At 57.9% G+C, this 11,615-nt stretch overlaps 1 protein-coding gene across 1 annotated transcript in view; it reads right to left on the bottom strand.

Annotated features, from left to right (window-relative positions):
• Rapgefl1 (Rap guanine nucleotide exchange factor like 1) overlaps positions 1-8,495 on the bottom strand; it is an 11,071-nt gene extending 2,576 nt beyond the window's left edge. Inside the window, exons 1-10 of the mRNA XM_004633722.2 lie at positions 7,687-8,495; positions 5,324-5,402; positions 4,128-4,263; positions 3,878-3,975; positions 2,579-2,691; positions 2,283-2,450; positions 1,593-1,690; positions 1,267-1,389; positions 541-719; positions 332-422 (exon numbers count right to left, since the gene is read on the bottom strand). Coding sequence (XP_004633779.1) covers positions 332-422; positions 541-719; positions 1,267-1,389; positions 1,593-1,690; positions 2,283-2,450; positions 2,579-2,691; positions 3,878-3,975; positions 4,128-4,263; positions 5,324-5,402; positions 7,687-8,176 — 1,575 coding nt within the window. The 5' untranslated portion in view covers positions 8,177-8,495. The remainder of the gene's footprint in view (positions 1-331; positions 423-540; positions 720-1,266; positions 1,390-1,592; positions 1,691-2,282; positions 2,451-2,578; positions 2,692-3,877; positions 3,976-4,127; positions 4,264-5,323; positions 5,403-7,686) is intronic.
• Positions 8,496-11,615: the final 3,120 nt, after the last annotated feature.

The following is an 11,615-nucleotide window of genomic DNA, read 5'->3' as shown; positions in this document are numbered from 1 at the left end:
AAAAAAAAAAAAAAAAAAAAAAAAGAGTTAGAGGGGTAGGGGTAGGAGGCTATGTACCTAAGGAGCTGGTTTCAGCCCTGAAACCCAACCTCCCACTGAGGCTGTTTTTGCTTCATTTCTGAGATAGTCTCTTTCATGTAGTTGGGGTTGGCCTCGATCTCGAGGCAATTCTCCTGCCTCAGCCTCCTGTGCCAGGGTCATAGGTGTAGGCCCGGCTTTTTACTCTTGTACCTTGACCTGAGCTGAGCTGTGTGCTCTGCCGCACTGCCCACGATGCCCAGGAGGTTGTGGTCCCCAAGGTGTGGCCTAGTGGGGACGGGGTCCTCCTTACCTCCCAGGTGAGCCGCAGGCGGCTGACAGCGGCATTGCCCAACCCCATGACCACAGCATAGAAGGACAGCAGGTCCTGGTTCTGCTTGCAGCTGCGGGCGGGCCGGGTAGCAGGTGTCAGGCCGCCTCGCCAGCCCTTTCTCTCCCCGCCCCCTGCTCCGCCCCGCCCCTCCCCCACCGCATCCCTCCTCTACACCGGAGCTCCCTCACATGGCAGCGATTTTGATAAACTTCTTGAGCAGCTGGGCACGCTTGCCCGGGGCCTCGCACAGCAGCACCTCGGTGGCCACCCAGTGGGTGACCTCGCTGCAGCGCTGCAGCAGCAGCTCCAGGTTGGCTGTCTCGCGGCGGCCGCGCTCTCCATGGAACACGTAGTCCACGAACTCCAGCTGCGCCAGGTGGGACACAGAGCAGGGGGACAGGACGTGACAGAAACACTTGTGTGAGCCAGGGTCTCCTACAATAGGCCAGCCTCAACCTTGCCAAGATACCTCAAAAGTGCTGGGGTGATAGGCGGGCACCCCTACACTGGAAGTAGTAGTTTTGTTTGTTTTTTTTTTTTTTTAATGTATTTAGTATAGGTCTACAGGGTCTCACTACACAGATCAGACTTGTAGGGATCCTTCCTGTTTTTCACCCTCCCAAGTGCTGGGATTACATGGGCAAGCCACTATACCCAGTCTCAATTGCAGCCTCAGCAGGCTTTGGGGGTGGGGCCGGCGCGCTTGCCGGGGATCAAAGCCCCTCCCTGCACTCTGCCTAAGCAGGCGCTTTAGCCCGCTGAGCTATTTGGCCAGCCCAGTAGTGGATATTTTTAAAACACTAACCCTGCTGAGTTTCCGTGTGAGCAGCCCGGGCGCCCTGATCCACCCTGCCCCGGGGTCCCCCGTACTTCTCTGAGTGTGGGGGCCTCGGTCCGCACACCACCAGCCTAACCTCGTGCACGCATCGGAACAGCTCCCAGTGGAAGGCTGTCAGGTGGTTGGCAACATCCTCAGGCTCCACGCGGTGGATTTCTGTGTCTCCTGGGGACACCTGGATCTCCTCAGGGAGGGGCACCTGGGGGCGGCAGGACAGTGAGGTGCTGCTCAGGGCCTGCCCCCAACCCTGCTCCAGCCAAGGCCTTGGGATAGAGTTTTTCTTTTTGAGACAGTCTTGCTCTGTGGCCGAGGCTGGCTTTCAACCAGAACAAGGCCCCTGCCTCAGCCTTCCACGTGCTGGGATTGCAGGTGTACCATGTGCCTGCAGGGGCGCATTCTTACCAGGGCCTCGTAGCTGTCCCGGGTACAGGCAAACAGGTGGCTGTTGATGCCCAGTGTGGTGAAGACACAGTCTTCATTGGGCTGCAGCAGGACCTTCTCTGCAGAAGAACGGGGTTCAGCCTGGCCCTATGCACCCCCAGCTGCCACCTCCACCCCCATGCAGAAGCTCCTAACACTGACAGCCACATTGTAGACCAGAGACTCACGTCCACCTCTCATTTTTTTTTTTTTTTTTTTTTTTTGCAGAACCAGAGATTGGGGCTGGTGAGATGGCTCAGTGGTCTAAAGCACCTACTTAGAACAAGCTTGGCAAATCACAGGGACCGCGGTTCAATCCCCCAGCACCACATACCAGCCTGCCCCACCCCCTGCTGGGCTGAGTTCCCCCCCCACACACACACAAATAAATAAATAAATAAAATTTTAAAAAAAGAACGGGAGATTGAACCTGGTTCAATTGAACCTGGCCCTTGTGCTTGCCAGGCAAGCGCTTTTCTACTGAGCCCTCTCCCCGGTCCATTATTTTGTTTTGAGACAGGGTCTCACTATATAGTCCAGGCTGGCCTCACACTCAGAGATCTTGCTGCCTCACCCTCCTGAGCGCTGGGATGACAGGTGTGCATCACCAGACCCAGGTTAGAATCCAGTTGTCATCTCTGCCCAGGGCGCCGGTGGCCCTGGCCCCCTCACCTCCCGAGGAGGCCACAGCTACCAAGATGAGGGCTTCCTCCCGGCCGGCGGGCTCCTCGGAGTACTGCAGCTTCTCAGTCACAGAGCCCAAGATGTCCTGCACGGATGCTGACAGGCGGCTGCGTATGGTCACGTAGGAGTGGTCAGGCATGTAGACCCGGCAGAAGACTGCAGAGACAGGGCGGCGTGGCAGCGGGTACAGGCTCTAGGGCGCCTGAGCCCTGTACCCCACTGTAGCTAGGCCAGGTACAGGGGAGCCCGTCCCCCACCCCAGGGCTTCCAAAACCCAGGCTCACTCTCATCTGAGCCCCGGAAGGCCACGCGGGTCTGCAGGCAGGAGTCAATGCGGCGGAAGTGGCGAAAGAGTGGCTTCACCTGCCTGCTGGGCGGCTGGCTCTCCTCTGGGATCCTGGCACGGATACAGTGGGCAGCGGGCATCAGTGAGCGCTGCGGGGCTCAGGGAGCACTACGCAGCCAACAGGAAGGAACTGGGTCACAGTGCCCAGCTCATTCCAGGAGGGGGTGGCAGAGATAACAGTGACCTGCCGAGGGACAGCTGTCAGGGAACCCAGTCTGATGCCATGATACACCTTTTTTGACCCACCACCAGGAAGTTCACCTGCTAGCCTTTATTATTATTATTTTTTTTTTTGTTAATTAATTTTAGCCTTTATTCTTAGGACCTTATTCTTTTTATTTATTTATTTGGGGGGTACCTAGAGTTGAGCCCAGGGCCTTTGCACTGAGCTACATTTTCAACTCTTTTTCATTTTGAAACAGGAGCTCACTAACTCACTAAATTGCCTAGGTGGAGCTCAACCTTGGGATCTTCCTGCCTTAGCCTCCTGTGTGCTAGGATTAGTCTGGCTTCATGCATATCTCTTGTAGGAGATGGAAAGCCTTTGAGGACTGGGATGGTTCTGACTGAAGTTTTATTTCATCAGGGCTCAGCACCCCGCCCAACAGTAGGTGAGAAGCTGTCAGATGTTCCTGACGTTGGCCAACAAAGGCTTCAGTCTGGAGACAGACAGATGTGCACCATGCAGGAAGTGTTGATGATGGGGCCAAGGTACGGGACAGTGATCCCCGCCCAGGGGGCAGAGCCAGCTGCTCCTAGAGGTGGACTGGGGACACTGGCATGGAGGAGGTAGCCTTGATCTGGGCCTTGGGGGAAAGAGAAAGAGAAAGGGGCAGGAAGAGGGTGTCCTGGGAGGCAGTGGCTGTACCCAGAGTGTCATGGATGCAGGGGACATGAGAAGAAAAGGGAAGGGTGTGGCACAGTACAACAAGTTCAAGGCCAGCGTGGACTACATAGTGAGACCCAGTCTCAAAACACAAAATGCAAAAACCCAGCTTAGCAAGGTGGCACACACTTGTAATCCCAGCACTCGGAAGGCTGAGGTAGGAGGGTTGCTGCAAGTTTGAGGCCAGCCTGGGCTACATAGTGAGTTCAGGGGTGGCCTGGACTATATAGTGAGACCCCGTCTCAAAAAAACAAAACCAAAACCACAGAAACCCCATAGTAATGCCCAAAGGCCAGAGGCAGCCTCTGGAACAGAAGAGCTTGGGACCTCTCCCTGTCCCATCCCACTCACTTCAGCTCCGCCGTCTCCACAAGCTGGTGTAGCCTTAGCGTGTCCTCCCGGAGGTCCTGGTAGAGGGACTCATCCTTCATAATCAGCAGGTACAGGTCCTGGGGGAAGGGCCAACGTGAGGCTGGGGGGTCTTGTGCCAGGGCAGGGCACAGAAGACCAGAGAGGCTAAGAGGCTTCCTGGTACCCATCTCAGGGACAGTGGCTCCTCCCAGGACCCCTTGGGGTACACAGCCTGGCCACCATGCCCCACCTTGATGATGTGGCCAGCGCTTTCTTCCTCCTGCAGCAGTCCCTGGTAGGTGTCCAGGAAGTGGAGGAGCATGGCTAGACAGGCCTGTTTCCGGCCCAGCCCCTCGGGGTCCTCCAGGCCCCCTGCCCGAACAAAGCTGACCCCAAAGTTAAGAAAAAGCCCGAGGCAGGCAGGGAGACCAGAGGAAGCTGGGACCAGAGGCAACTGCAGGTTACAGGACCCCACTTCCTCTCTAGGTTTGGGGCTAGTGACACAGGAGGTTCGGGAGTCATGGGCCAGCCTGAGGGTTTTCCAAGAGCAGATAACAATGGCATCTTCTTGGCCACAGCTGGGTAGAGCTGCAGCAGAAAAGAGGCCTGACATTTCTAAGACAGGCCATGACATTCTAACTAAGTGGCCTGTTTACCACTGGGTTCTAAAATAGCTTAGTGAAACTGGGTGTGGTGACACACAGCTACCATCCCAGCATGCTAGAGGCTGAGGCAGGAGGATCGCCTTGAGCTTGGGACCAGCCTGGAGTGAGACCCTGTCTCAAAACAATGACAAAATGACTAGCCTAATAAAACCCAGTGCGAGATAGAAAAAAAAAAAAAAAAAAACCAGTGCGAAGCTATGTGTTTGCGTGTGTTCCCAGGACAAGCCAGTCTGTCTGACTTAGCTCCAGCGGACCCTACTGAGACACACCTACAACCCGACGTGGGTGTTGCTCCCGTGTAACTCAGCGGCCACCCAGATGCTTGCCTGAGTAGGTCAATGTGGAATGAATACTAAACCCTCTTTTGTGTACAGGTCTAATTGTCACAGGGGCCCAGGGACTCGCACCTGTTCCCACAATGACCTTCACGGCAGCCTTTGGGTGTCAGGGCACATGGCATTCTCCGCAAGAGGCTGAGGTCCCGCACATCCGGGGAATAAGAAGGCTATTGTGTTTTTGTCTTGGTTTGTTTTCTGGCTTAAGATAGAGCCTCTGGGGCTGGGGAGATGGCTCAAGCACAAGAGTCTGAGTTCAATCCCTGGTTCCGTAAAAAAAAAAAAAAGATAGTCTCACTGTATAGTTCAGCCTGGCTTTGCACTTGAAGCAATCCTCCTGCATCAGCCTTCTGAGTGCTGGAATTAGAGCCCCAGTATCACCCCCTGTGGGGTGTGGGGGACTGTCCCTTTCTGGTCTTCCCTTTTCTGACTCCATGGAAGGATATTACTGGTGCAGGGCCTGCAGGAATTTTTCCGTTGGGAGGAAGAGGGAGTGCGTGAGGACAATGTCATCCAGCAGGACATCTGTGGAGATCAGTGGGTGCCACAGATGTCAGGGCCACCCTGCACTGTACCCCTTTCTTGCCACTGAGCGTCCTCTTCAGCCAGGCTGGAGCCGCAGCCACCTGCCCTGGCCTGTGCACACACATGCACGCACGAGGGTGAAGGTTCCGGGCAGCTTGCTGACTTGCTTGCTCAGGGGTGGGGCTGGCAGCTGCCACAGCAGCTGAGGAAGGGGTGCCTTGGATGGCCTTGCACTTTCCCCTTCAGAGTGGTGGGAGCTGGGCACAGCCCCTGAGTAGGGAAGGTGCCCCAGAAGGCCATTAGAGTCCTCTCTCCCCTCCCTATTCCCAGGAAAGGGACGAAGTGACTGCCATCTTTGATCTCAGAGCCTGAACTGGGTGCCGGGACCTCTAGGCACACAGAGATGCAAGGGTTAAGGGCGGCAGGTGGCGGGAGGGGTTCTCCTTGCTTCGCTTCCCCCTCCACACCCCTGTCTGGGCCTGGCCCAGCCAGTCAGCCAGGTACAAGGTCGCCCTGACTTGCAGCCAGCCCCAGGGTGGGGCAGGGCCTCCTGGCACTCAGGCAGGGAGGGTACAGGGAAGGAGCCGGGTGTCGCTGCCAGGACAGGTTAAGGCCAGGTCCCCCAGGCACTGCTCCAGACGGAACCTGGGCTCCTGCCACCCCATGGCCAACCACTTCTAGCTGCTAAGGTAGAGAAGGAGCAACCACTGATGATCATCTACTTCAATTGTCTCAGGTCAAAGGAGAAACTGAGGCCTCGAGTTAGAAGAACCCAGACACCTGAGCATGTTTTCTGAGTGCTGAGGCAAGCAGAGGGCCAGGTGTAGGGGTTGCCTGGATATCTAAGAGATTCAGCCTTCTGGAAGTCCCTCTTCCTATAAACCCCTCAAGGAAAACAACAGAACATGGGTTACACCAGAACTGTCAGAGGGGCGATTCCATTCTTATTCCCACTGAGACTGGTTTGGGATTTCCCAGACCAGTTACTTTGGGGTTGATAATAAGGGGAGATGACCAATATCCTCCCAGGGGACCCTGAGAATCCATGGCAGTGGGTCTTAAGGAGAAGAAAGACAGGTCCCTTCTCCTATGGGACCAGAAAGCCCCCAGCCTCTCAGAGCAGCAAGGATCCCAACTCCCTTACATCTGCTTTCCACATTCAGGGGTGGGAGAGCACAGGCAGGGCAACGAAAGGCGTGAAGGGCAGAGTGGGGGAGACTCGATATGGGGGCTATGGTTTGGCGTCTGTCTCTTCCAAAGCAGGCTTTGGTCCAAGGCACAGCCTCCCCAGGGAATGTGTCATAGAGACAGAGGGTGTGTGGTGTGGGCGGGAAGTTATGGTTAGGAGAGCTGTGTGTGTCTGATATTTTTCTAATTAAATCTGAAAGGTGTCAGCTCTCCAGGGCAACTACAGCCTCCACCACAGGAGAGGACCCAGACCTTCCTTGAGAAAAATCTTGGGGAGTGGTGCCCCACCCTGAGCACCTAAGTTGGGGTTCCATGCAGAGGGTTAAGCGCAAAGGCCAAAGACTCGCATCATGAGGGTCTCAATGGGGGTCTCCCAAAGGAGCATCCTGGGTTAAGTTAGAGCAATGCCTTGAACAAGTCTTCTTCCTTAGCAATTTGGGGTCTCAGTTTCCTTATAGCCCCCTTAGCAGGGTGTGGAGAGAGGGGAGAAATTTAGGGAAAACACGTCTGAGGGTGGGGTTTTTACTTTGTAAAGAGGTCGGTACTGAGGCTGCCAAACTTGAGGGAGAGAGATGGAAAGGCTCAGACACCCCGCTGATGCTGGGGGTCCAGATGCTGCCCCCCTTCCTCACCGGCGCCTTCAGTGTCCACCCAAAGAACACCCTCACCCAGCCATGGAGAGTGCAGTGCGTCGCTCTGCCCGGCCGTGGGCCTCTGCCGACCGCATCTCTGCCTGGCCTGGGCCCTCGGCCTCCACACACCCAGGGCTTGAGTCAGGCCTCTGGCCTTGAGCTCTGCTGAGGGTGGCACGGGCGGGCTTGCCACTTCCATCTTAGCATGTCAAGACCTGATGGTGGGGCACAGGCCCAGGGGACCGTGGCTAAACTGTCCAACGGGGAGCAAGCGTGGCTAGGGGAGAGGAAGAGGGACGGTGGGCACTGTCGCCCCTCCCCCGGCGGGGGGTCTGTGGCCCCGCTCAGACCCTACCACTTCGGGAACCCCTCAGCCCCACCCCAGGCTCCAGTACCGGCGCTACCCCCTTCTCCAAGGACACGAAGGGGAGCCAGGGCCCTGCTCTGCTCAGCGGACCCCTTACCTGAGGCGCCGCTGTCCCTGGTGGCCCCGCCAGCCAGGCGTTCCAGGACCCGGTCGAGAAGGTGCTCGGGCCGCTCGGGGGCGCCCAGGGGGGCCCAGGGCGGCGAAGTCAGGGGCTCCCCAGGGGACAGCTCATCGGAGGAGTAGGAGGACGGGGAGCGCAGGGGCCCCGGCACTTCCTCCAGCTGAAGCCAGCAGGGCCCCCCGCCGCCCGGGTCCTCGGCCACCCCCGCCAGATCGGCCCGGTCCTCTTCCACAGGCGGCTCCAACCCCGGCTCGGCCGAGGGCTCGCGCAGGAAAGAGGGGAGCAGCAGGCGGGACACGCTCTGGCGCCGCTGCAGCGCCCGCGGACCCCCAGGCGGACCCCCGCCCCCGCCCGGACCCCCGCCTCCGCCGGGTCCCCCGCCCGGACCCCCGCCAGGCCCCGCGGCCACCGCGCGCCCCGCCAGCTGCGACGTCTGTTTCTTGAGGAATTTCTCCAGCGGCTTCATGCCCCCCCCGCCCCTCTCCCGGAGGCCGCCGGGGGACCCAGGTGTCCCGGGCACGGGCGGGGGGGGCGGGGACCCGGTGCTCCGGGCCGGAGGCGCAGGGCGCAGGGCCGTGCCAGGCACCGGAGCGGGGCAGGGGTGGCTGGAGCTGGCTGACCGGAGCCCGGGGCCGGGCCGCAGGTGCCGGAGGACGCGCACTCTCAGCGGCCCCCCATGTCGAGGACGCGCCGGCTGCGGGGCCGGCGCCGGCTCTGCGCTTCAGTCCGGGCTGCGGCAGCAAAGGAGCGGGCAGAACGCAGCGCGGGAGGACGCGGCAGCGGCTGCGCTCGCGGCCCCGGGAAGGTGGCAGAGCCGAGGCCGCGCCCCCTTTCTCAGGCCCCGCCCCTGACCCCGCCCCTTCGTGGCCCCGCCCCCGAGCCAGGCCAGATTTGCAGTTGGATTTAGGGCAGATTTGTGAGGGGACGTAAAGGGTTTGGCTAGGGACAGGCGCAGAAATAAAGGGAAAAGGCCACGGAACAGGGTAGCGATGGAAGAGTCCCTACTTAGGGGGTTGGCTGGGGTGTTCAGCGTCATTTCCAAGAGCTGGGGCAGGTCTGTGACTGCGTGCTTTTACCTGGTGCCCAGGTGAGGCCCTAAGAGTGCTGACCCCCACGTGCCTTTGTTATCCTGGCGGGATTAGGTCGCCTCTATCGTCCTTCATGAGGAGGATTTGTGTTTGTTTGGTTTGGTTTTTTATGTATTTGGTACAGGTTCTCACTATGCAGCTCGGAGTTGTAGTGACCCTCATTTGCAGCCTCCCCGGCGCTGGGATTACAGACTGGCCTGTGCCACCACCCATGGACTCAGTGAGGAGGATTGAAAGGCCTCTCGGGTGGGTGGGCTTGGCACCGGGTTGGTGCTCCTCTGCCCTCTCTGGCAGGGTAGAGTAGGTGGTGCAGGGCTGGCCTGCGAGACAGGTACCGGCAGGCAGAGAGCAGCAGGTTGTGGCAGGTCTTGGGCTGAGAAGAGATAGTGGGCAGAGGGAGGAGCCTGGTGGCTGAGGGAAGCAGGGCCACGCAAAGGGTGACAAGTGCCCCGGAACTGTCAAGGGATGTCACCACCCAGAGCTGGTGTAGATCGCCATGGACTGGGAAAAGTGATGCCAAGTCGGGATTCTAAGCCATCCTCTGATGTCCATGCCCAGAGCAGTGTGTCCCTAAGGGTGCTCTGCCCAGGAAGGGCCAGAGCCGGGGTGAGCACACCCAGGCTGGGCTTTGGCCCCAGGCCTGAGGTGGGTTGAGGCTCCTTGACACCGCCCCACCCGTTCATGGTGCACCAGGCGGGCCCAGTTGGGAAGGCTAATTGCCGGGAGTGGTGGTGGTGTGCACTACCCTCGTGACTTGTATGCGTTCTGGGGCCCATGTGTGCGGGAGCATGTGTTCACAGAAATGAAGCTTTGCACACCCATCTGTGGATTTGGAGAGCCGACAATAGAGAGCTTCAGCCCAACTGTGGCTGACAGCGTAGGTCTGAGGGTCCTGGGCTGCCTTCATGGGACACTCCAGCACTCCTGGGGTTGAAAGGTGATGCTGGCTGGAGTGGCCTGGAGCTGCCCAGGTAGCATTTTGTGAACCGAACAGAAGAGGGGAGGGCTTCTTTCCCAGCACATGCCACAGTTACCAGATTAAGCTTGTTGCCTTGGTAACCTCCTCTCTGGGCAGGATTTGGGATTGTCGTTAGGAAGGGTGAAGAATTGGGGAGTGTGGGGGGAGTGGAAGCTGGAAATAAAAGGGACTGAGACTTCTGGAAACTAAAAGCTTGGGGAGTAAGGCTGCAGCAGCCCTCTGACTGCTCAGAGGGGCCAGGCAGTGACCGAGTTGGAGGGTTATCATCAGGAGACCCAGCAGTGTCGTCCTGCGCCCTGGAATGACAGGGAGGCTTTTCGCAAACTCTGATGCTCCAGCCACACCTCAGATGTTTCAAAGGAGGCACGAAGGCAGGCCTGAGCTTACATATTGCATTCTTTGATTTGTTTTTAGCTTTTTGAGACAGTCTCCCTAAGTAGCGCTGGCTGGCCTGGAATTCCTCCTGGTGATCCTCCTGCGTCAGCCTCCTCAGTGCTGGGATTACAGGGGTGCACCACTACACCCAGTTCATATATTTGTGAACACTCCCCAGGTGGCTCAAATAGCCAGGCTTCAACATCATTGCCCTAGTGGTGCAGCCCAAACCAAGTGGGCTGTAGATGCCAGAAAATTCAAATCCTTGTTGTGCCCAAAGATAGAAGGCCTGTGTGCTGCCTGGAGGGCTAGGGCTGGCATGGCACCTGTGGTTATATGGGAGAAATAAAAGGCAGGGTGATAGGACTTACTGCTGGGAGCAGCTTTCAGGCAGAAAGCTGACAGGCAACTTTACCCCTGGCACTTCCAGGGGATTAGGTGGGGTCACCCAAGGCCCATCTGAGGGCCCTTTCCTCTACTTCTTTCTGCCCACCAAGAGGCAAGCTGGGAGGGCAGAGAACCAGGGGGCTTTGCTGAGCCTGAGCTTCTTCTTGCTGAGCTGGTTACCAGGGCAACAGAGAGCAATGGGATCTAACTGCAGGCCTGAGGAAGCTAGAGGAAGGGGTGAGGGGGAAGCATCCTAACATTCATTCATTCCTACCAGTAACCTATACCCACTGGTTGACACTCCTGGCATGACCCCAAGAGACCAACCTATCATCACCATCACCCTGTGTGCAAGAAGGGAAACAAAATGATGGCTTAGAAGAATCAGAGAGGTCGGGAAGTCGTGGTCATGTGGCTGCAGCAACCCCAGCATGTGGGATCTCAGTCTGTCATTTTAGGGTGCCCATGCTGCCCCCAACAAATGTTGGCAGCCTATTCAATGCAATTACTCTCCCGTGCTAGGGGAACCCTTTCCTAACTTCCACCCTACCCAGGAGCTGGAGGAAAGTCCATTAGAGCTGGGAATTACCATGGCACATCCGGGGCCCCAAGGACCAGGGAAAGGGTGTCAGGAGTCAGCCGCTGGCACCTCACACACCACTCTGCTGGTCAGCGCCAGCATGTTTACTTTTTGGGGACAGCATCTGTGCCTCACCTGAGAGCTGGTGCAGCGCTGGCATTTTCTGGTCACCACACACAAAGGCAGGCACTAGGGATCCTGTGTCCTGGGGCAGCAGCAGGCTGCAGCACACCCAGCTATGCGCAGGGCGAGAGGAAGAGCACTGTGCAGGGCACCTCCCCACCCCTCGGGGCCTCCACAAGTCTACCTGCCCAACAGGGGCGTGGGGTGGCTCACCTTCTTCCCCAAATCCAGACTCACACAAACCCTGGCAAGGGAACTGAGTTTATAATCTAAATTTTATTATCTTCAGGTCACAATGCTGATCACAAATGTATACTCTTTAGTAACAAAAACATCGCACGGAGAAATCTTTGCAACTAAACACAGTGGACGG

The sequence above is a fragment of the Octodon degus genome, unplaced genomic scaffold (assembly GCF_000260255.1).
Source record: "Octodon degus isolate 3935 unplaced genomic scaffold, OctDeg1.0 scaffold00056, whole genome shotgun sequence".
Taxonomy (NCBI): Eukaryota; Metazoa; Chordata; class Mammalia; order Rodentia; family Octodontidae; genus Octodon; species Octodon degus.
This window is presented reverse-complemented; position numbering and strand designations above follow the sequence as displayed.